Consider the following 26,010-nt stretch of genomic DNA (forward strand, 5'->3'; position numbering starts at 1 on the left):
CAAATATAGTTAATTATGACAACTGAAACAATGGACGTCAGCTATGAGCGTGTTAAGAGCTCCAAACGACCATTAAGACCAAAGGTTCTAAAACTAACCGACGTAACAATACCTCATCGCAGTCGAAAGAAAATAAAAGTTAAGGTAAATATGCTTGACATAAAATTTTCTGGATTAAGTTTGATTTGGTTTAGTGTGTTTTCCACAAAATTCAAAGCATTCTTTCCAGTTTTGTTTATTGTAATTCTGTGTTTTCTAATATTATATTGATGCATACCTTATTAGTCGAAGGATCGTTCAACGATCTCAGTGCGTGAACGCATTTACGATGATCCTGCCTATACCGAAGATATAAGCCATCTGGCAAACCCGATGCGACGAAGCAGTATATCTGGCAAGTCGACTTTAACTGAACACAAAAATAAGTCCGGCAATGGAACAGGTGCCAAACATTCTGGTCATTCAGAGCCAGGCAGCAGTTCGCTAGGTAAACGAAGCCAGTTAACGAAAGAATTTCTACTATATGCAGCAAGTAAACAAAGTCCCTTAAAAATAAGCTCTGGAACTGGGGGCAGTGGAACGGTGGGCTATGACATTGACTCAAGTAGTTCAGAAAACGAACCACTGGAACCAATCAAAGGAAGCAGCAGCAGCATGACTCGCAGGGTGCGTAGCCTAGAACGGAGTTTGGCAATGTCAAATGAAAAGAGCGACAAGAAAGCATTACAAAAACGTAGTTCTAAACAGAAGAACTTGAGTCTGGATAACAACCGTCAGCAGCAGGTGACAACAGCGACGAAACAGAGTCAAGAGTATAACACCTGTGGGCGTAAGGAACGCAGTCGTATGGCCTTGGATACTAAAGCTAGTGAACTAGATGACTTGGATGATTTTTCTGTGCGTAGCTCGGCTCAAGATTCGACGATGACAGCGGCTAGCGATTCAACCAAAATGGCAATTGGAAGGCGATTTCTGCGGGGAGAAATTGGAATTAAGAGCTTTAATTATTATCTGCTGAAAGAGGGACTTAAGAGCTCAAAGAAGTTGGTTGACAAACAGCGAAATATGCCGTCGACAAGTGCTACTAGTGAAAACAAATTACATGCTCGTAGCGAAGAGAATATTTATGAAGAGATATTCTTTAAGGATACAATTGGCCAGAGTCAGTCTGAAGCAGTTGGCGTTGAAGAAGCCGGATCTGACAAATCTGAACACGGGCAACAACCACAACAGCAACAACAAAGAGAGGCTCAGTCGACGGATTGTGAAATTTGTATGCAACAGTGCAATAATGAGAGCTGTGAGTATTGCCTAGAAGGAGCGCATTCACAGCATCACCAGCAGCCCATGAAGCCATACATTGGTCAAACCAAAGTCCAGCCACTGCAACAGGACAAAAAAGGACTAACAATGACTAATGTCAATCTTCCTGCAGCTCATATTCTAGAGTTTCAGTCGTACAATCCTAACAATCCAGGTGTCTACAAAATGGAGACCACACCTGTTGCGATTACCGGCGACTACAATCCTGTGTTACAGTTTCAGCAATCATCATCCACCGCCACGACCACAGCCTCAACGTCGGTCACAACAACACCAAGTGAGCAAATGCAGCAACTTCCGGATCATACTTATGGTGCTTACTACTCTTCGCAAAATCAAACTCCTATAGGCAGCACGCCACTCACAAATCACTATGCTGTTAGTGGTATCAATGGTCAGTTGCTGCTTGCCGCCGGCAATCCGACGCGACGTCCTCCTCAACAGCAACATTATATTGTTAGCTATCAAAACGCCAATGGTTTGACATCACTTCAGCGTCTTAATACAAAATCGTCTTCGTCCAGCGATTCCCTGCCTTATCACAACAAATACAACACAATGACCCACCTAGAGGCAAATGTAATGGCCACTACTCCCATTTCAGCAACAGGGGACATATACTACGCCATCGGAGGAGTCGGAGGCGGAATTGGAGCGCATTCCTTGATGTACGCGGCGAGTCGGCCTATTGGAGGATCGCAAATACTAGTTGATTCTTCATCCTACGATCCTCCTCATATGTATAAAAGTGATTCAAAGGCCTCCATACTAAGTGAATTCTCATTGCGTAGCAGTGATAACTCTCAGCGCTATATGAGATATCCGCCACATGGCCGACATAGTCATGGTCACGGAAATCTGTTGGCATCTTACGGAAATGCGGGGCAGAGACGTTACTTTGGAAGTACTGAGAGCTGTCGCTTCGGTTACGATTGCCGACGGTGCAGTTTAGATGGAGTGATAGGTACTAGAGGTTCCTCTGTTATAATGGACAAGTGTAGCTATTCGGATAATTGTCGTTATGGATGGAATTGTGACTGTTCTTCCAGTTATTTTAGCTCAGATTTTGATGATATGTATAGCTCCATAGCACGTGGTGGAAGCAGCGGCATACCTCGTAAAACTGCTGCCGGCACCTTACCTTCCACTTCCACAACCACGGAAGTTATTCAGAGAGACAGTGTTAAGCAGAAACCGACAGCTCAGCCACAGCAACAATACACAGATCTCAAGCAAAATAAATACGCTCAGGATTTTTTTAAGCATGTAAATGATGTAAAACGCAGTATTTATCAATCCGAAATGCAGAGAAACAATAGCATGGAGTCAACACGACATGGGCCGAAAGGATTCACTAACAGTCCATCTTCTAGTCCTAACCAAAGGCTTACCCAAAAGCTCTCCTCACCGATGGTGACTACACTACCGTTAAGTCGAGGGCGCATACCCGCTCCATCCAAGCCTACACCGGCTCCACGTACAAGCCTACAGGCCCAGTCTGCACTGATAACCGCATCTACACCAAGTAAGTAGTAAAGCAAGATACCACTATTGGCAAAGTTATTGACAATGTTTTACTTTTAAGAAGAACCCACGCCGCGATCCCTGGTTCATAGCAAGTTACAGCCAAGTGAGCGCCGCGAATATCCATCGTTAGATCGACTCGTGGCGTCAACCACAGGTGCCATACCTAAAGACCACAGCCGATCAATGGAAGCACAAACTGTTAGCCCAAAACTAAAATCAAAGCCGAACAGTACGGATACAAGGGACCGTAGAGATCACCGTAGTGTAGTTCAACATTTGAATGTGTTGTCCGTCTCCCAACATCCGATTCCTACTACCAAACGACATCATCGTACCAGTGTGGGTAAATCCCACTCAGCCGCCCCCAGTGCAAGTACACGACGTAAAGATAATATTCCCGCACCCCCTCCGCCCTCTCCAGCTACCTATTCAGATCTGCAAGAACTAAAAGCAAATATGGAAGGCCTTCAAGATGATACGAAGTCGCGATCTCTGGAAAGCGAGACTAGCGAAACATTAACTGTTAATAATGATTTGAAAACTGAAGCGAAAGTAAGAGAGAAACCGGTCAACTCAGTATTGGGGGTTTGCCTCTTAAATGTAAAATCTTCAATACTTACCGAAAGTAATCAAAAAACTACGGCTATTGGGACAAAATCGTTAGCACCGGCTAATACCTCAACCAGTGGAGCAGAAGGGGAGGATGACGATGTGTTTTATGATGCCCGCAGCGAAGACTCAGGAGGCGGTGTTTCTCAGAATCACAAGGTTTCTCAAAATCATAAGGTAGATACATATATGTTTTTAACTATTACCAAGATAAATGCAGTTAAGAAAACAAACGCTTTGCGTAAAAGTATATCCTAAGATCGGTCATATGTTTGCAACGCAGAGAAGGATATAAGGTTTATTAGAGATAATATTCAGTTAATTTAATTTTTTCCCACGCTTCTTTCGCCACATAATTTAAATTTTTTCTTTCACTTATCTTAACGTGACGTATTAATGCATTTTATAACTCGGTTATAATCATAAGTATAGCCAAATTATACCTTTACAAATTTTTAGCACCGGAGAAAAATATTTTTTCAAATAATATAGTAACTACAAATTATTTATCCAGACTAAACAAACTGGTAAATTTAAAATCAAGAAGAGATTAAAAAAGTATTGGATATTTATCTTGTCCCATTTTAATAGGGTTCTTTTTTAGATATGGGTATATTGTCGGCGGGGGATAACGAGACGCCTGGCCTCACAGATGACAAAATTGGTGACAGTATTTCTACACTAATTTTAAGCGTTGAAAAAGAAAAGACAGAACATACCAAAAAGCCAAAGAGAAACGAATTAAAAAAAAAGGAAACGCAATCCACAGAGAACATTGAGACTTGCCAAATACTACAGGAGGCTGAAAGAGCTTGTACACATAACGAAGCAGGGAGCAAAACAAAACCCGAAAATACAATTTTACAGACCAATGTTCAGGCAACATATTCGGAGGGGCAACAGCCTCAGACCAGTTTACAACCAGCAACAAAAGCTGCTGCTCACAGCAACTCAGCCATCCCCAACACAAGCACCGGCAACACATTATTGGAGCTTACGGAGTGCTCAACCGAATTCGAGTTCAGTTGTAAATCGGACCACACGGATAGCGCAACGTTGACGCAAAGGTATGCAACTCGGCTTAAGCTTCCTTTAACCGATTTTTTTTTTGTTAGTACTTGCCAAAATTTTTTTTTTGTTTTTTTACTTGTATTGAGATTGTGTGTGTAACAATTTGTGTATTGAAAGATAGATAACGAACAAAACACTTGTTGTTTTTATATTTTCCGGTGTGAAGAAGAGTTAGGAGGAACGTGCACGCAGTAGTCAATGGACTTGACATTTTTATTTATTTTGTATTCTAATATTTAGTGGATAAAGTGAATGATTTATGCCACATTTAAATGTTATCAAATCCAACACTGCTAAATCAACGTCTAAAAATATGTACTTACTATTTGTCAAAATTGTGTTAGAGTGAGTGCTTGTTAAATGTGCCTCATGTGTTCTGGTCTGAATTCTGCTTGTTGAAATTGTCCTGCCTCACATTAAAAAAAAACGTGAGTAACTGCAACCCTTAGTTAGTAAAGTGTAAAGAGTTTCGCGTTGCAAGTGAAAATAAAAACTTTCGTTTAGCTCCTAATTAGGTCAATGCAATTTGATTTTGCATATACACATATTGCATACATATATGTATTTATAGACACAACCGCAAAACTGATTTAAGTGTGTAGAGCCGTAGACTGTCAACTGACATTCTCAAATCCGTGTACTGTCAATTTATAACGGCATAGTTTGGTATTGACAAGTGGCAAATCTTATAATATATTAATAGAAAGAAAGAAAATAGTCATGTGTGCGTAGAAGTGGACTGCAACAAGCGAGAGGAAAAGTTACTGCTAAGTAGTCAATAAAAAAAAAAAAAGCGAAACACTTAAGACAACGCACTTGCCCGGACGAGTGAGATACATAAGTCAAAGTTCTGACTGACTGAAGCGATCCAACGCTCATTAAGCCAACGGCCTTGTCGTTATCATTGTTCGCAACCCAACCCAATTGGTGTGACCTGTCACTGGAATCACTTTATATGCTAAAAATTATATACTCATGCATCAGGTATAGGAATTATAAATACCACTTGCCGGAAATACGCTTCGGAGAATGGCTTAGAGCCGGAGGCGTGTAACAGGAGAACTGACAACCTTAATTTGGTTGGTAAAATAAAATGGAAAGTTTAGGCAATTAACACCAGTTTTTACATCAATGTAAGCACTTTTCCAATTATGAAAGTATCTTACGTATCCAAATTCATAAATTTATACTGTTCCTGGGCTAGAGGAAGCTAAGAGAAAATAAAAACAAAAAATACCATGAATAAAACTAACCAAGCGACACCAACCAGTCAAAGTAGTTTTTACATGCACATGTGTATGTATTCAGGATAAGCACGTGATTAACAAGCGGTGAGCATATATCCACCAAAAAACTAGACAACAAATACAATTTTTATACCAATTAAGAACAAGTTCTATTTTAAAGACCAAAAACGATAAAAAAAAACCAAAGAACTCATGGCTAACAACAGCACACAGCGTAAACTTTGAATTTTAAACTTTATTAGCTGCTCAAATGTGAAACAAAATTTTTTTGTCTAATAAAAACTTTTTGTGACCTTCAAAGAAAATCACTTAAAGTTAGATATTTTCATTCAATACGATAAAATTGGTTGATACAAGTTAGGCGAAACTCGATTTCCATGACTATGTAACAGCAGTTGGTCATTGGCTTTTTCCAAAGATGTTTTTAGATGACTTGTTAATGCTTCTTCGGTGCACCTGGCGAAGTGGCGCGTTCGTGAAGTGACTTAACTAAGCCCGGGCCAATGGCCAAGAGACAGACTTGTAGTCGAAAGTGCACGTTGAAATATGTAAGCGAATGCAATCGATTTTGTGTCTTCATACTTTGGATCGGCTTTGCGAAAATATGATTGAAAACAAGTTTTTTTATACATACCTGAGAGTAGTTAACAACTACTACAACTCCAACTACTACAAAGTAGTTCGTGGAATTTTCTGATATCCTATCCTATAACTATTAAGTTAGTAACTAGACATTTACCTTGGTTGTACGTAAAATGTCTCTCTTTTTAAACGATTACCTTGCACTATACCTTTTGGCAAATGATTACAGTAATATCTTCACCGAGATCGTCATGGTGACCCCAGATTAAAGGTTTCTTACAATTTTGGTTTGGGAACGTAAACTTCTTAATTGTCATTTAAGATTAATATTTACACATACATACATACATGCAACATTAGACAAGGCCTTACACTTTGTATATGTACGTATATACATACATATATCAGCAACAAATGTTCATAAAATTTAACTTGAATTTAGCACATTCGGATAAACATACGATAACACCCACTCTTAAAATTTGAAAAAACCAAGTTTGGTAAGAAGAATAAGAAACAAGGGATACTCATATTTTTGAGGCTATTGAACCGAGCTCCAAAAGTGTGTGAACAGTGACAAGTTTCAAACTCTGGCCATAAAAAAATGTCGTGTTAAGAGCAATACAGATCCACAAAAACAATGTCTTTAATAAATACTACCTATCAGCAGAAAAATATTATACTTTGTCGTTGAGACATACATAATGCAATAGATCAGTACAAATATTTAAAAGTTACGTACATAAAACATAAATGATAGGTAAATTAATGTCATTAAGTGCACATTTTAACCCTAGAAATGCACGAGCTAAAAATATCTTAACAAATGAACAGGAATTTTTAATCAGATCATAAATGGAGCTAACAATCCATGAAGTAAATATGTACTTCCTGTTTAGTTGTGTTTTTTTTTTCTTATGTTGTCAACGCGCTGCGCTCGTAACGGCAAAATCCTTTCACTTAGCCATAATTATATTTGCAAACTGAAAGACAAAAGTAAACGAAATTAAAAAACCACCCCAGTGCTAATTATCATTAATTTATGTTTATCTATTTTTATTGACCATATGATGACAGTGCATTAATGGCCAATTCAGGCGAAAGCTATTGTTTAATTAGAGAAGTTAATCTGACTAAACTTTAAATGACCCCTTTGTTCCCTCAACGTTGACATACGTCGAAAATCGATTACACTGAATTCCACGATACTTGTATGTGAAGTCCATAGCATGTGGACATTTATTTGACACAAACACACTAGTTATTTGGTCCATCATCCGATGCTCCCTTATGACCACACTAAACTAGTTGAACTAGATTATGATACATGGATACATCTCAAAAGATGTCACACGTAATTAACTCTAAGTTATTTACATATGTATACATTTCCTTATATATGTAGTAATGTTCTGGCCCTCGTTTAACTTATTATAGGTATTAAAATAAAATAATAAATAATATATTTTCGAGATAAATAAATGTTACCCAAAATAAATAATTTGCAAGGATTTATGCTCGAACCGAAGTATTCTACATATTTAATTTTAATTCTATTATATATGTACATAGATAAATGTGTATTTTCTTCAGGTAAATCCATGTACAATTTATCTGTATAAATACGTGGAATTTACGTGGCAAGACTTTTACCAGTTCAGGTTTCTTTAAGCGCAATGAGTGGGTTGGACAGCTTTCCGATTATGGTGAAATGAGAAGTTGGCCTTAACACCACATGTAAATACGCACATATGCATAAGCCCACATTCCAGTGAACGAAAAACGGACAGACTTTTTTAAGTTTTTAGCATAGAAATTCGAATAGAAGAATTCAATTTTTGTGTGGGACGAAGCTATTATAGTTTGTGTTTTCAACCTAAACATGGATCGACCTTGATATTTACACAAGAAGTCACTTTGTTTACAGATATGGTTCAGTCACTTTGGACTAGACTAACAACACTAACAATTTATTGGGTATCGGTTAAATTAAATGGAGTATAATTTCCAAAAACTGTATTATAATTTAACATCAATTTATAAAATCAAGCTTTTCTTTATAAATTTAAAACCTTTTTGCAGAGCAAGTCGTATTATTTTCTTGTTTTCTTAAACCTTGATCAATGTCGTGTTTAAATTGATAAAATTACATTCATGTTTTGAACAAAATGGTTTTGTTGGTTTTCCTTTTTATTTCAGTAATTCTGTTGAACATAAAAATGTACCTATTACTCTCACTACAATTGCTACAAGGACTGCTACTTCAACTGCTACATCACAGCCTCGAACAATAAGGAATCAGGACTACTCTGGCCTTGATTCCAGTGAAGGGCAGTCGGACGATAGCCATCTAACACGGGATTCGGTGACTCGGGAGTCACAGAACGACGAGCTAGAGTTTTCATCATCGACCTTAGACAAATTAGACGTGAGCACCCTACCGTTGCCCGCATTACCAAAACGACGACGTACTCGCTCACGCGTCAGACAACAACGGCATGAAATTAATGAAGATGGGACTAATCCAGCCTTCGAGCCAGCTCAACCTGAGATAGGCACAGTACAAGGAAATACCAGAATTGGGCAATCATCTGCATCACCTCAAGAACAAAATCTGTCTGCCTTCCAACAGTACGTTGCAAAGCGACGCGAAAGCCTTGAAGCATCCAATCGCAGTTTCAACGAGAAGCTGGAGGCACGCAAAATGCATTTCCACATGGGCAGCGGTGGAAATACCGGAGATACATCTGGAGCAGCTGTGCCCACATATTTATTTGGAGAGCACTTTTACAGTGTTCAAAGCGGTCGTAAATCCATTTCACCTGCTTCAAACAAAGAGGAAATCTATTTAAACAAATCTGGTTGGGTACAGGTTAATACGAAGCGTGGTAGTTGCGTTGGAGATGAGAAACAGGCAGGGAGTATCGGCTATCGGCGAATTAATTACTCGCAACAGAACGGTTCTGGTCGAGTTCTTCAACTTTCACGTCAGAGTAACATCAATAGCTCTCTTAACTTACCATTTGAACCAAAGTTCGTAGGTTCAAAGGTAGAGGAACTGATACAGCGTAATGAAACACGACTTAATGCCATCTCAACGACACGAGGAGATTCTACTCTACGACCGGGCTATCGAATCATTGACCCACAGTTGGCGAATATACTAAATGAACGTCCCGGTTTTCTGCCGGTCAAGAGTCCCAACGGTTTGGAATCCCCGCCACCAGTTACTCCCATTCTATCGCCACCACCCGCTTTTCAGGACAATAGTCTTTCACCGAGACCACTTGAACGAAGAAAGCCTAGTCGTCAACAGCAAATACAACAGATCCCATCCCGACTCAATGCTTATAATGTGAACAATGGTGCAGTAGGTGTCGCTGCCAAGGGTATGGTATTTTCACGTAGTTTCGAATATGATACGAGGCGACCCACCCCCACCGACAGCTATGTCGAAACCTTTTCTCGCAGCTTCGATGGAAACTTATCAGAGCGACCATTACCAATGCCACCATTAGCCCTTCAACGCGAGCAAGAACGCTCTCCCAATTTTAGCACATTAACAGGAAACTCTCCGAATTATTTGACCAAACGCGAGGGCGGCGGAGGTAGCAGTGGATCGCTCCGTAGTCGGGACAACTCACCTAAATTTTTGCAGCCTCAAATTCCCAAACAGACTACCGCTTATTTAAATGCATCCATCAAAGAGGCGCCACCTGCTTATAACACGCCTAGCGTTGGGATCGTCAATAACAGTCAACCAGCGAAATATTCCCCGCGCGCTCGACAAGATCGAGATCGGGTGGCCTTTGAACGATCTAAGAGTCATAATGTGCTTGGACGCTCCCGTAAATCCCAGTTCTGCCGCATGGCCAGTGGTGGCCCAGTTCAAGTCCACCCAACTTCTAGTCTAGGAGTGTCGCGGTTTCGTAGCTTCGATACAACAATAAACCAACGCCTGAACTCATGCGATAGTGGTGCGCGTTCAGGTAAGTGATAGTTTCTACATTGTTCAAAATCCAGTACATTTTGTAGGTATAATACCACTATGAAACACTGTGCATACAAAATTTTCAGGACTTTCTGGAATGACTTTGTTTAACCTTTACTGATTACAGACCTTTCTAATGATGAACTAGACAACGATGATGCTGGCTCCACCGAATTCCTTTCTACTAGCAGTTATCAATTTGCAAATGCGACAGCAACCGCGGATAGTGTTAACATAAGCATATCGCCATTTAGAACACAGCGTCAACGATCACTAACTCCTGATCGAAATGAGTCACAAAGTCACAGCTCTTCTAGCAGTCTTCGTAAGCAGCGATCCCTGACTCCAGAGTCTCGATCAATCACTCCCGAAGAGCGACGCAAGAGAGGATCACAGACAAGTTCACGACAGAATTCAAGCTCAAGAAATAATACATTAGAACGAAGACAGCGACACGACGAAAAAACTCCGCCAACTATCTCCCGTAGTTCTTCTAGTTCTAGCTATAGTGGTGGCGACTTGCAGCCCAATGGCAGTAGTCTTGTTCCTGGAAATGTTACTGTTGCAGTAGGAATTGGACCTATTGGGGTACTAGCAGGATCGAATGTAACTCAATCGGGTGCAGGACCTATCAACAACAGTCATCGCCGTGCTGTGGGTAGCCGCAATGCAGCCAAGCAAGCAGAGCAGGAACATCGAATAAGGCGTTCGAGGTGAGTTATTTTTATGCCTTAAAAATACTTTTAATGTCTTCACAGTTAATGGGCAATGCTAGTTAAAACATTGAACATTTTTGGTGATTTTTGAGAGATTTGTTTGATGCACTTCATAAAATAATTTTAGAAAGCATTAAATAAACGAAAGACCAGAGGGCCGGGGCTAACTTCGACCGCGTCAAAGTTTATATACCCTTGCAAGTTGTTTGTTACTCTTTCCTTACCTATGGCCTTCAAAATGGAAAACCGTTTAATCTAAAAAGTCTAATGTTTGCGAAAGAACGGCTTACAATCTTAGCATAGGAAATAACGAAGTTATTAATCAAAGTCACTGTTTTCCACCGATCGTTCCTGTGGTAGCTATATGATATAGTCACCCGATCTTAATCAAATTTGGCACAGGCGTTTATATGTGTAATAAATATCTAATTTCATGACAATAGCTCAGAAAATAACGAAGTTATTGAGTAAAGTCACTGTTCGTGACTTTGGCGTTTGGATGGGAGCTATATCATATCACTATATCATAAGTGATCCAATCCGGCTGAATCCGAGATATACAACCCCAGCAGTATATTCAAGCCTACATGCAAAATTTCAGCTCTGTAGGTCTTACGGTCTAGGAGGAGTTAGCGTTGATCCAGACGGACGGACAGACATACGAACGGCTGTATGAACTCGTCTCGCTGATCAAGAATATATATACTTTATATGGTCGGAGATGCTTCCTTCTATGCGTTGCACACTTCTGACCAAAATGAATATACCCCTTTCACAAGGGTATAACTATATAAACATGTTTATAAACAAATATATAACGAGCTAAAGGTGAAGTTAATCAAAATTACAACTTACTTAAAATATATGTATGCAGGTCTCTTCAGTTAAGTGAGCGCTCACCAAATCGTGCACACAACAGATCGATCGTATGTGTAGAAGGTCCGTCTGTAGGACAGGCAAAGCACCTGCAAGTTGCTTACCAGCAAACGCAGGTACGTCTACCCAGTGGTGGACCTCCAGCCTCAGCAGTTTTTAATTCTTCTATTCGTGCCAAGATGCTAGTAAATGAAGCATCCACCAGTGCGAGACAACAACGTCAGAACGTGGACGTGGATAAAGCTCGATCTTTCGACTTTGACTATAAGAGTTGCAATCGTAGTGGGAATGGAGGATTGAGATCCACGCAGAATAGTGGCACGGTTGCCAGTGGGAGAGATAATGAAAGCAATCAAAATCTTCGTATGGAAAGGGAAACTCGCTCATTTGATGACGACTATCGCGAAGGCCTACGTTTTCTTCAGCCTGGAAGCAGCGAAGCAACCCCAAATGTGCAATCGTCATCCACCCGTATACGAAAGTCAAATTCTCCAGTCACCTCCCGATCTCCTCAGTCATCTGGAAGTCCGCAGCAGAATTATGGGACACGTTTGTGTGATCATGAAATGTTGCGCAAGTCGCCTATAATGAATTTTCGGCGAGGCGATAGCAGCGATTACGAGCTGCCTGCGATTTTACGTAATCGGGAGACCATCAATTCCGGCGGAAATAGCGAACTTAATTTTATGAGCAATGAAACGAGAATATATGAACACCCCACGACAGTGCTTAAGCCACAGCGCCCGCTTCGCCGGAGTCCAGGATCGCGTGATGATCTTACCATAGAAGTGGCGGTAGGGGTAGGCGGAGATTATATATACAGGCAAGCGACATCAACTGCAAGTCAGTCAAAAAGTAACAGCAGGTATTGAGCTAAAAACAACTTCCATAAGCACTAATCCCGCTAACGTAATCTAATCAACTATATCAGAATCCACTAAGTAAACTTATCTGAAAAGCACCAAAGCCTCGGTGGGCTAAAATCCAGTTTTGAAACATTAGCTGACTAACCTAACCTAACACAAATGACCAGAAAAAATTGTTAAGTTGCTTAAGTGTTATAAAAAAGATTGCGTGTGTACGCTTGTTAAATAACTGGGTTTCATTATATTCTAGTCCAAATACATTAGCCAGATCATCAGAAAGGGCAAACAAAAGCTATAGCAAAACTCTTAATAATTCCGACTATTGGCCATGTTGTGGGACATGCCAACAAGCAACACCCGGTTCCACACCAATTAAAGTACATAAAATTGAGCATAATACCAATACAGAGATAGCAAACCCGTTACCGATAACTCACTATACTCATATATCTACGGTAGCCATTAATAAAGAAATGGAAACCCCAAGGATAACTAAGCTGTCAATTCCTCAATGGTCCCTTTTGTGTAGTGGGGGTGTCTCCCCTTTGACAAGTACTGAAAATGTGGATGAGCGTCAACAACTGACAGCTATTGTCAAACCACGCGTAATTACATTGGCTGCGAGCTCACTGGTTTTTTTAGGAGAATCTGATTTACCATTATCAGAAACAACAGTAGAGTGCAACAAAGGGAAGCAAAAAGAAGCCAAGATTGAGACCAGGTGAGTTTCCTTAAAAAATTAGGTACATATTTAAATCATGCCATGCACCAAGTGAAACAACTATGTATGTAGATTGTACATACATATGTAGTACATATTGACAATTATAATGTTTCAAAATTTAATTAAGATAGTTTAAATTTTGCATAAGTTTTTATACCATGCATCCATAGGGTAAAATAGTGAATTTAAATCGGCAAAATGTGTGTAACAGGCAGAAGGCGCGACGACTTACTTCATTTTTTTCGCATTACGGAGCGGTATACATAAATGTATGTATATATGTACAGACATATGTATGTATGTTTAAAAAATATATTTAAATTTCTTTCTGTGGGTGCATGGTATAAAAAACACATAGCTATTAAGTTAATTCTCTGTTCGTATTAACAATCGTACCTCATATTTTTCAATCGAATTCCAGTATTCAAAATGACTTGTTGGATGTGATGGTCAAAAACAAACAGAGCCAAATGGAGATTTGGCGGAGAACTGAATCTCTACCAAATTTGGAATTTCGAATAGCAGGCACAGCTGAGAGAAGGTAAGTAACTAAAAATTTCATTTATTTCATCGAAGTTTTAATCCAGTCCAGGCAGTTGCAGAATTTTGCATGTTTCAACGCAGATTAATATTTAAGTCCACAAAAATGCAGCACACAAAATTACAATTTCAAGCAAATACTTTTTAGATCCAACTATTACAATTGCATAGTTAAATTGGCACAAGTCAATTCCCATAAAATTGTACATATGTACACAATCTATGTTTAAGAATCCAAATTTTAATATTTCACGCAATTAAACTTTGAAAAAGCCTGATTTGACGGGGAAAATCCAACTTGACAACACTGAGGCTCGCCAGGCAAACTTCGAATAATTCCCTGTATTTAAAGGGGGGATTAAAATACTGGGCACTGTTAAAGATACTACTACTGTTTGTGGCTGTTATGATTTTGGAAACTCGGGCATTAAATTTGCCTCCTTTATTTTCGCATTATTTTCCTCAGTATGAAATCAATATATTCTTATATTGCATTCATTATTGACGCTACGGCGATTAGTTGATCACTTTTACCATACGTCGTTATTTAATGTCATCCAGATTACGGTAACTCATAATGAGCTAACATGAGCAATCGATAGTTTATCGTTATATAGAGTGACCGTAGTAGGTTAGTACTTTGTAAGAAGAAGAATTCAAATTCTCATTTTATCCCTTTCGCCCTCCCGATCGACTCGGGGTCGGAAATTCGTGCGCGGATGTTTTCTTGAAACCGAGAGCTAAATTCTGTGTATTTTTTTTGTGTGCATGTATGTGTGAGCGCGTATTTGGCGGCAATATTAACAATTACATCTATGCACATATGTACATATGTGTGTATCTATAAAAAAAAACAAAAGGATTGTCAAAATCAATAACCTATTACGCAAAAAAAATAAATTTAAATAACAAAAACGGTGCAAATGTCCCAACCCCAAAAAGGATGCAATGAACAGGAAGCCGAAGAGCTGCTCGTCTTCTGCATTGTGGGTGTCCAGGAGGATGCTAATGACAAAGCCTGTGCCGGTTTCCCGGTTGGTCCTGATAGTGGGCGTGCCTCAGCTAATGGATTTGATACCGGGGAAGCTTCAGATGAAATAGCTAACCAAGAAGTGGAGGACACGAGTAAATGGTATTTAAGACCTGTTACAACAACCTTATGTAAGCAGACAAGAACAGCAAATTGCAACGTGAATCGTGAAAATGTCAGAGTTGTCATCAACAAAATGAGCAAAAGTGCAATGTAAGTCATCCACATATATACATATGTACATATGCGTTCTTGCATACCGACCCATACTTATCATGTAGCCATGTATTATGGGGATATGGATTGAGATTCGTTGTTATCTACATAGTTCATTCATTTGTATCTACACATTTGACACTAGAAGACATATACCATATATGTATGTATGTACATCTGTATAGACATAAGTGCAGAACATGCATTTTAGGTATGCATTTATGTCTACATACTCACACATACATAGTACATACCTACATTCGTACACGTACATAGATGTATGCCAATATTATCTTCCTTTTAGTGCTGGTGGCAAGCAACTGGTTCAAGTATTTTTACTTCAACCCCTCGTTCGGAGTTCTTTTTTATTGCACAGCTGCTGCATCTGTGGCCGCTTATTACTTTAACCTTTGCGTAGGGTATTTTTAAAAACTGTTCAAATATTTATAGCGCACAGTCCGTCCACAGTACGCCTGTCATTCTGTTTGTCCTAGGATGGCCGATTTGTTTGGCTGTGCAAGTGCTATAATTTTTTCGCATCATTAATTTTTTGGATCCTGATTCTTCGCATTTTAATTGCCTCCAATCAGCCATACGCAATTTGCTTATAACCTGTTGACCACTCTTTTGATTTTTTGCGGATTGTCAACCTACAGCCGTGAATGTTTGCGACACATTTTTGAACCTCTTCTGCCCCTAAAATTGCGCAACCCATCCCAAAGGCCCAAACAAAACGCAAGCCATATCTGTGCTAAGAAGAACATTTACTAAGAAATACATTTGCTTACGAAGATGAAATGAAACTCGCTCTGATTTTCTATTTAGTGGAGTGACACGGGTCATTTAAAACACAAATGCATCATGCATTAGGTAGCAGCAGGCAAGAAAGCGAACGTATGGCCAACAGATGTGCTGTTTGCATGTAAACTTTCTCTGATGATCCGGTGTAGCGCACAATAACAATTCAACAGTGTTTAAGCCAAATCAATTGATGGTCGATGGATATTCGTCGCAGACTTTCCAATTTTGCTTTCTAATGTTCCTAATGCCTCCTTGGACAATAAACATGATTGCATGAATCTTCTAGATTTCTTATCCGATATTTACGTAATTAATTATATAATTTAAAACATGAGTTTGTCAATATTGTAAACAAAATAAACAAATATTTTTACAAATAACATACGTAGGACTAGATTTTAACGACGCCAGACAGGTAAGGGAAGGAAACGAAGAAACACTTGATTATAATGCCGTATCACATGTAATGAGGTATAACTAATAGGGCAATTATAGATAAAGATAGACATTTCTTAAATCCTTTAGCTCCCTAGCTATCCTATTTTTTGAGTATCAATAACTATTGCTTTGGTAGCAATGAAAAAGGAAATGTATGATTAACTATGTGTTTACCCCGTACAATTCAATCACAATACAAAGACTTATGATATGCTGCTGATAACAAAATGAACCAGATTTCGTCATAATGCTCAATACCATATTTGTTGTCTGTAGGCAATGCTAGCACCACTGCCTGCGCAGTAGCCACGTAAACAATTTTTTGTTTAATTAAAAACTAATGATAAAAATATAGGCACCAGCTATCTCTTCTGTCCCTTTATAATCAACAAACAGAAGTCGACATTAAAAAGGTGTCATCACACGGGTATTTAAAATGATAGGATACATATGTATACATGAATACATATGTATGTACATATATGGAGGGGTATTCAACGTCGGGAAAAACAAACTAGAGAGCCGGGTTAACTTTGATCGGGTCCAAATTGGTATATTGTAGGTAATAAGAGACTTTTCTCAATAGTGGAGATCCAAACAGGTAGCTACATATAGAAAGACAAGTTTTTGATTTAAGCCTGTCGTAATAAAATTACATTTGTGTTTCGATTTCCAACAATACTGTAAATGCTTAGGCGTAAGTTCTCGAAAACTTAGAAAACATTGCATAGGCAAAACATACCACTGGATCCCACATCTATCTAGTTCGTGTTTGCATTATTTTTAACAAATTTGTCTTACATAAGGATCACGCTCTATGGCGTGGATACAATTCAATTAGTAAAAGAAAGTATTCCTTTTAGAGAAACAACGCCAGGAGAAAATTTGGCACCATACTGTCAAATTCTGTCCTTGGCCGACGAAGTTTTTTCCTCAGGTATGTAACGACCTGTTTGCGGCATTTATTTATTTTCAGAGTGAAAAACCAGTTTTGGGCTATAGGCAGTCTTTCGTCAACAACATGTGTACATACCTACCCATTTATCTCAGCGTATATTTATCAAAGTATGTGTATGTTGATGCCCTGCATGTTTTTGCATTAAAAAAATGTACAATTTTTTTGTTTCACTTATTGGTCTCCTTGGCGAAAATTGCAAATAGCCACATTACGCCTGTAACCTTGGGCCTTGTCGAGAGAAAACAAGACCTGGTCGTTTTCTCAGAGTTCAGGATAGGACTACTGTAATATATAGATCACATAGATCAAAGGTCAAGGACTTTGATGTCGTTAAATTTAATGTTTGAAAGATATGGACATGTTTTTTCGTTCTGTATGTAGGTAAAGATCAATGAAAAGCTACTTGTACAAATGCCGTTTAATGGTAGTGTTTCTATCTCCATCACAATCATTGTTGCTTAAGAATATTTTGACTATGGACTTAAGAGGAAATGTGCCGTCGCTTCTATATATTAACAATTTTGTAAGTCAGCTATTGATCGAAAAGACTGAAACCCGAAGTGAGAGCTGAGAAACTCTGGTAAAGGAAAATCAGTAAAACTTCAATTTAAACATTTAAGTGCGCATCCGAGATTCCTCGAAACGTAGACGTGTACCCTTAGTCAGGAATATTTCGACAGCAAAATGCAGCTCAAGAGCATCAGAAAAATCTATAGCATGAGGGTTGCTTAGTTTGTCCTGTTCTACGAAGATCAGTCTCTTTCTAAGCAACAAGGCGTGCAGTTCTGTTCTTAAATATTAGGTGTACAGAAGAAAATATATGGATTTCTCAATAACTCCTCAATATAACCATCCATATATGCAATTAAAGACTCAGTTTAATTTGCCAATATTTATTGTGACGAGGAAATATGGCCTTCTATCAGACAAAGTATCATCCAGATTTCGTGTCCAAAATAGATAGAAGTATTTGCCGCGGTCGCAAATTGGCGACTCTTTTGGAGGATATGCAAAGTAAACGTAAAGTAAATTCAAAAGAACGTTGTTTCAATACCCTACAACGGTGAGCCTAACGTTAAAGCAGTTTATTAACTATGTGGAAGTGCCATCCATATTTGGGTTTTAAGATGCATGGTGCCTGGTGAATTTGTCGAATAATATGAAGAAAAGGAATGCATCGAACGAAACATCAATCCTGTTGCAACCAAACCTGGCTTTCCTTAAGCCGGAGTTTTTGTTGGCTTACATTCTGTAAAAATTTCGTTTCATGGAATTTTTTTTCATTTCTTCCAATAATCATTAGCAAAATATCTACACACAGGCAGAGGTACTGGCAAAAAAGATTCATTCACCAAATTTCCATTCAAAACAATACCTTTTTGCTATATATACAGACTTACATATACATATAGTTCGCCACATTTTTACAAGCAGATCATTTTAAGCAGTAAACCTTTGTTTTGTGCTAAGTTTGGGGTTTTACGTACAATATGCGAACGAACAGCTGCGCTAGTTTTTTGATCGTTGTATATGATATGCTTGGCTACTGTACATGTTTGTAGAAACATTAAAATTACCTTGGATTAACTAATGAATTTCATTTTGTTTTTTTCGTTTCAGTTTTCCTAAAAGCGAAGTTTTTGATATAAAATGCAACGCTTACACTGTTGGCTTGGTGAGTTATAATTGCTAAAAATCGTAGCTATACTTAGATGTATATACATTTGTATGCATGTATAGTATATATTTTTTCCTTTATGTAGTAATAATCCTCATAGAGTGGTTGTTTGGCTTCTCCAACTGTATCGCATTACAGAAAGTAGAAAACAAAAATAAAAGACAGCTGCCGTATTTCCTGCCGTATTCCAACGTTAAGTGAGCGACTGCAACAGCTGCAATTCCGAGGGTGTCACGCGCTGGTTCAGGAAGAGCTACATATGTATGTACATATGTATGTATGTATGTGTCTACATAAATATATGTAGATATATATGTATATCTCTCGTTGTGGTTTAGTAAAGGCCCACGTGACACCTTTAATTTGTAGGACCATAGCCATATCTAACCTGAACTCTTAAAGGTTTTACAACTTGAAATCGAATTAAACGAAATTTTATAAGTAATTTCATGTGGGAACACCAAGTCACAATAAATATGTATGTACATACATACATACATATGTAGATACATATGTACATATGTCGATTAGCCTAAAGATGCATGTGATACTTAGTCTCTTCTGCATTGTCAGCTAATGCCAGCTAATATACATCTATTGTATCTATCTAGAAAAAGGTTATAAATTGAGTTAAAGTTGGTTAAATTGAGAATCAAGAATACCCATAATCTATATTGTGTATGTATGTATTTTTGCTGTTCAACTTGGTTTATCACAGGGTATCTTGAATTTGTCGCACGACCTATAGTAATTTTTATATTATACGTAACAAAAGATGGGTTTATCTAACCGCAGCCACAGCCAGGCCCTATGAATAAACCTGAGAAATTGATATTTATTATCGATTGACTTGATGTTTACCAATGAACAGATACATACATATACATATATACTTGTTTTCTGCTGCTTTCTGTTTGATTTGTTTCAAATCCTAAAGAAATGCTTGTTGTTTTGTTTATGAAAATATAAGACCGAAGGAAAAGCATTTCAGTTTTTGGATTGTGTTTTAATGACTTTGTCAGTCACATGTTTGTTTACTGTAGGCAGGTTCAATGCGCTCATAAATTAAACGATTGGTGCAATCTTTGTGTTCTAAGAATAGGCGTTTTTTTCGTGTGTTACAGGGATGTTAGTTGGAAGGTGGTAAATGATTTGAAGGAGACAAGGCATATGATAGTTCGCTTGAATATACAAAGAAAGACATGTAAATTAATTGAATTGTTATCGCTTTGCAGCTGATTTAATTGAGTTTATTGCGTTTCTCAACCAAAGGATAAGAGCTAATCAAACGAAACAAAAAAACTTAGACTTGTGGCAAGGTCGGTAACAATAGCCTGACCCAGACAAGCCAACAGCAATGTGCAGCGTGGGCTTGGCAATGTTAGTGCTAATCTAATCAAGCCACTTCACTCCCGACTCGAATTGTATGCATAGCTCACAATAACCAACCAATAGGCTCGTTTATATTATACAACAGAGAGTGACCCCACAAAAAGCAACCAAAGAACACTTTAATGTTTATCAATCAATGGTGATATCGTTTCCATTAACAAAAGGCCATACGGCTCTCGCCACTCAGCCAGCAGAGCACGTCGAATTTGCAATTCTCAGTACAATCAGCAATCGCTGACAATCAGTTATTATTTATCACTTCGCTCGATAGCACCTGACTGAGGCAACGGCGACTCTTCTTCAGCTACCCATTAGACTAACAGTTAGCTACATTCTTGCTTCGCACTATGAAAAAGCTGATAGTGCCCACCATTATGGATACTTATGGCCTGATTAAGTTCTGGGATTTCGACGCTGGAACTCCTGACTGCGTTGTGTCTAAGCAGTCAGCTATGGCAGACAAGAAATCCCGTAACATACATTCTGTTGCTGATGATCCTTCGCCTAGCATGGGAAAAGTGGAATACAAGTGGAATGAGCAATTTTTACGGGTCAGCTAATACCTTTTGTCCAGTCAGAGTGATAACTTCTTGCCTGTCTACTTAACGTATGAACGATTTTTTATCATTTACCAAAAGACTTTAACATTAGTTATCGGTGTCAGTATCAGTTGTTTTTCTTGTCAAATAAAAAGTAAAGGTTCGATAAATCTATAGATACGAGCACATACATACATGCATATGTATGATAGTTTGTACTTTTTTAAACTCATCTATACATGTTTTAAGGCGGTTCAACGCAATCAGAGCATTCACGCGAACAAACTATAACTTCAAGCGACTCACATTCGAATTTCTGTGTCATTGTAGATGACTTGGGTAGACAATAGCCGACCACAATATGTAGTTTTAATTATTGCCATATCATATTTGTTGTTATAATAAATCATATTGACCGAAACACGCATTTATATTTATATAAGTTCTTTAACAAAGCAGGTCCAAAAAGATAAGGCATAAGAGGTTGCGTGTATTAGTCAAGCGAAGCCCCATCGCGTCGTCACATTGCGCTAGTCATGTCATTTACCTAATTAAACTTTCTGTTCCTTACAGTCACAACAGATGCGAGCCGTATCAAGTCCTGCATTGACAGACTCGGACTCCACAGAACGGAATCTCAAAGATAAAAATACAGCACTGTCAAACTTAGCAGACAACGTCTGCTACAACTCAGAAAGTGAAGGCATTGGTGTATTGCAGAAGTTTAAACGCACTTTCAATAATTTCCAACAACGTAACCAATTTAATATTACTCATATGCCAGCTAAGCCTACTAAGACCAAGTCATCTCCTACGACACCAACAGGCTCTACTTCTGCTACACTTACGCCAATTGCCCCTTTAGCACCGTTGGCCATTGGGACAACAGCACAAGAACCGCTTGTTGAGGTTAATGACGCAAGTTCTGGAAAATATCGTTTTGGACCCCTGATTTGGCGTTCATCAAAGGAACGCCGCAAGACGAAATTTAATCGACGTGACAAATGTAATTCGGGCGATTCAGGTATTCAGGTCGAACTTGAACAAGATGACCATTATCAGGTTGCTCGATTACATGAAGGAGCCGCAAACGCATCTATTTGTGAACTGGAGTCAGAGACAGCCACTAACATGCAAGCTGAAATAAAGCCGCGTATAATACGCCGCACTAAGTCTGCAAAAACAAGCGGCATTCTCGATTCCAATGCGGCAAAAAAGGCTAGTACAAAGTCGAAACTTAGCAAGCACATCGATGATATAGAGCGTGAGGCTCCCGAATCATTACCAACCCGATCTCTAAGCCAACCAAATGGACTTGAACACTATGGCACTGGACGAATAGACATGGAGGATAGCGATAGCGACAGTATCGCTTCACACGATGAAGGTAGTCAGTCTTTGTATTATACACTCTATAGTTTAATGTCAGTAATATTATATATGTAAAAATGAAAACGCTAAATTATCGATATTTAACCAATTTAGCTAGCAGCTACTATCCCGTTATCTATGCGGAAGTACTTTACAATTTTACGGCTGGAGGAGCGCAAGAATTGGGACTTGAGCGCGGCACGTTAATCGAGATATTGCGAAAGGAAGTTGGGCCTTGGTGGTTCGGGAGGATACGAAAGGGCGACGTTAGTCTAGTGGAAGAGATACTCGATCCTGAACTTGGGTGGTTTCCAAAGGAATTTGTACGCATAATTCACTGCCCGGAAACAGATGCCTTCTTTAACTCTCAAAAGGCAAAAGATGAAGAGGTGCAAACGCTTGAAGGTGAATCCCAACCCGTTACCCTGACTGAATTTTCCGATGATCCAGACGCCACAATGATAATGGATCAAAGCAATATAACCACAATAATTATAGAATCGTCGACCCCTCTGACTGCTCCCCTGTCAACCATTCCAGCCAATGTGCCATTGGACAACGCAGCTGTCCTTCGTCGCAGTGCCGTTCGCGAGTTGCTTGAAACAGAGTCTAATTATGTGAAATTGTTGGCTTCGATATGTGATGGGTAAGTGCTCAACCTAAACAATCAAATGAACAGTGCACGCAATGCTAATATTTGCATATTTATCATCTTTAGATATTTGCCGGCCATGAGCAAGCGCATCGACATATTCTCGCCCAACAGTATACGCCTGATCTTTTCTAATATAGCAGCGATCTACAAGTTTCAGCGAAAATTTCTCCAGACTTTGCGCAACGGCATAGAACAGGACCAAATTGCAAAGGTTTTTCTCAATATGGTGAGGTTTGATACACTCATAAGTCGGAACGGTCTACTATAAATTAAAGCCGACAAATTGTATGCAAGATGCGAAAGCAAGCAGTACATGGATAGACATACATATACATATAGTTGAGTCGAGCTATAGTGTCCGTCTGTTCCTTCATCTGGCCTTCGTCTATATCTCGGAGACTACTTATGGTTCTTAAGCTAGATTCCCCAATTTCGCAGTGTAAAAAAAAAACAAAAACGCCATACTCAAAAATATTTGGAGAACTACAAAACGGCATGTGAATTTATCCATCTACATATTTGGATGACTTTAAAAATTTACCTCGAGCCAGTTTTAATTTATTTCACAAATTTTTCATAAGGTCACTCAACAAAACACATTTATTTCAAATACTTTATTAATGGTATACCGAAGACGGCGCGACTTGTATATTTTTTCTTATGTATATCAAAATTTCATAATTTGATTCTAGCATAAAGGGTTTCTTTGCTACTCCACTTATTGTAATGCCTACCCGCGCGCTTTAATTGAACTCGAGTCTTATGATCGCGTAAAAGATGCCCGCATCATATTGGAGAAGTAAGTTCGTTCGTACAATGATCGTACAAAAGTGTTTTTTTTTTTAATTTGTATATATTTTCATTTAACACGATTAGTTGCCGTGAGTCCGAGAATCTAGCCGAGTTGCCGCTTTCTGCTCATCTGCTGGCGCCTGTACAACGCATCTGTCGTTATCCGCTACATCTGAGCGAGATTATCAAAAACGCTTTGGTCCATACCGAAGAGCTTGGCAAGGGCAATCCTAGTACTACAGCTACCGTTGATTTTGAGCAATCCGATATAGCACAGTTGGACATACCAGATTCTCAAGAAACTTTACATCAAGCTTTGCAGGCAATGCGCGGCATTACAGAAGCTGTGAATGAAGGAAAACGGCACAGCGAAACCATTGCCCGCCACCAGTCAAGTTTTCAAAACTTTATGGGTCCGCCATTACATCTGCACAGCACTCGTTTTTTCCTGCAAATTGATGCCACGCGTCAGAAACAAAATCTGTGGAACAGCAGCTATACTCTGTTCCTGTTTGATAATCAACTCGTTTACTGCAAGCGTGACATTATCAAGCGTAGCCACTTTATGTATAAAGGACGCGTTTTTCTTGACCGCTGCCGTGTAGTAAATGTCCGTGATGGAAAGATGTTTGGTCACTCAATAAAAAACTCGCTCCGGATATACTGCGAGTTGCAGGCTAAGTGGTACGACTTTAGTTTTCGTTCGGCTACCCGCAAGCATCGTTTTCTTAATACTTTGGCTCTAGAACGGCAATTTGGAGGCAAGGCCTTATATGTTTCGGAGATGGCTGGCTTTGAGTACAACTATGACCAGAGGCCCGGTGACTACTCTGATCATTCAGACATTGATCAAGCTGACTCGGAACACAATCTGTGCGGTGGTACAACCTCCGCTAGTGGCGATAGTTCAGTGCCGGAGTCACCAGCCAAATATTCAGATACGTTGCCCAAGAAATCGCAATCCCGCGACTCCATCGCTACAGGAATTGGGTGCCAGCACACAATTACAGACAGCTCAATTATATCAACAGGATCACTAGGTCGACGGCGACTAGGCAATTGGTTTGGACGGAAACCCAAAAGCAGTAATTGTACGCCAAGTCAATCGCCCACTCACAAACCACACTTTGATGCAAATGTAACACTAACAGAAGCTCGTGTGGCTGCCATTGAATTGGTCGAAGGTACTGCTGCGCTCCAGCAGTAACTCTTCCTTGCACATAGTAAATACATATACATACGCATAAATTCATACCAAAATACACGCAACCTACAAGATATAAAATATTCAATACAAGTAGAAGTAATATTGAAACTGCATTTACAAATAGAATCAAGTGCATAAGTAAGATAATTTATGTCATCCTCATACCTACAATAAGAAATTTTTTTATTTAAATAATATTCCTTAAATATTAATATGTTTTAAGTTCAAGTGCTGTTATGGTTTTTATAACCCAATTACAATTAAAAAGATTTATTTCATTGTTTGTCCATATTATCACGTAAAAGTGATTTATTGTTAGCCCACAATGTTTTTAATGTTTTTATATATATATATATATATATATATATATACAAATGAAATGTGATGGGTTTGGGTTTTGAGAACGCTATCTCTTCCAATAACCGAATATAAAATAAAAAAAATAAAAAACCTGACATGAACAAAAACGGAAAATATTCGTTAGTCTTAACTGTTGAAAAGCTCGTTTTGCAATTTAAATAAATAAAAGGACAACAAAGTATTAAAAGCATTGCGATTCATGGTTAATCTTAAGATTTTTTTTATTTTAAATTTCCGACGCAGAGACGTTACGATGTCATTGTGATTGATTGTATCTACCGTTATAAAAAAAAAGAATATACATACATATATATTACGTATAAATATATACATATTGTAGTTCAGCACATGGTAGTACATATATCCAAATTGTTTTCTTGTAAATTTAGTCGGATACACATGTTGTTAACATACCACACAAACACACGAGCGAATTTAATTATTTTTTCCAAATGAATATGTGTATCTCCATTATAGAGTTAATGTTAAACTTAAATAGTC

General features: G+C 38.7%; 1 protein-coding gene across 1 annotated transcript; it reads left to right on the forward strand.

Annotated features, from left to right (window-relative positions):
- LOC6638669 lies at window positions 1-25,505 on the forward strand. Its single transcript, XM_047012077.1, has 15 exons — window positions 1-144; window positions 286-2,848; window positions 2,909-3,636; window positions 4,051-4,526; window positions 8,559-10,348; window positions 10,478-11,063; window positions 11,941-12,807; window positions 12,957-13,529; window positions 13,954-14,073; window positions 19,136-19,190; window positions 21,698-22,511; window positions 22,610-23,141; window positions 23,214-23,376; window positions 23,843-23,949; window positions 24,027-25,505. Exons 1-15 carry the CDS (start codon window positions 16-18, stop codon window positions 25,147-25,149), a joined length of 10,626 nt encoding a protein of 3,541 aa, XP_046868033.1. The 5' UTR covers window positions 1-15; the 3' UTR covers window positions 25,150-25,505.
- Window positions 25,506-26,010: the final 505 nt, after the last annotated feature.

The sequence above is a fragment of the Drosophila willistoni genome, assembly GCF_018902025.1.
Source record: "Drosophila willistoni isolate 14030-0811.24 chromosome XR unlocalized genomic scaffold, UCI_dwil_1.1 Seg144, whole genome shotgun sequence".
In the NCBI taxonomy this organism is placed as follows: domain Eukaryota; kingdom Metazoa; phylum Arthropoda; class Insecta; order Diptera; family Drosophilidae; genus Drosophila; species Drosophila willistoni.

What these genes read in the sequence shown, in the direction of transcription:
- LOC6638669 (XM_047012077.1), top strand. Translation starts at nt 16, where the DNA reads ATGACAACTGAAACAATGGACGTCAGCTATGAGCGTGTTAAGAGCTCC. An exon ending in GCAGGCACAGCTGAGAGAAG is followed by an intron (nt 14,074 to 19,135) that starts GTAAGTAACTAA and finishes TTTTCGTTTCAG; the next exon opens with TTTTCCTAAAAGCGAAGTTT. An exon ending in GCCCGCATCATATTGGAGAA is followed by an intron (nt 23,950 to 24,026) that starts GTAAGTTCGTTC and finishes TAACACGATTAG; the next exon opens with TTGCCGTGAGTCCGAGAATC.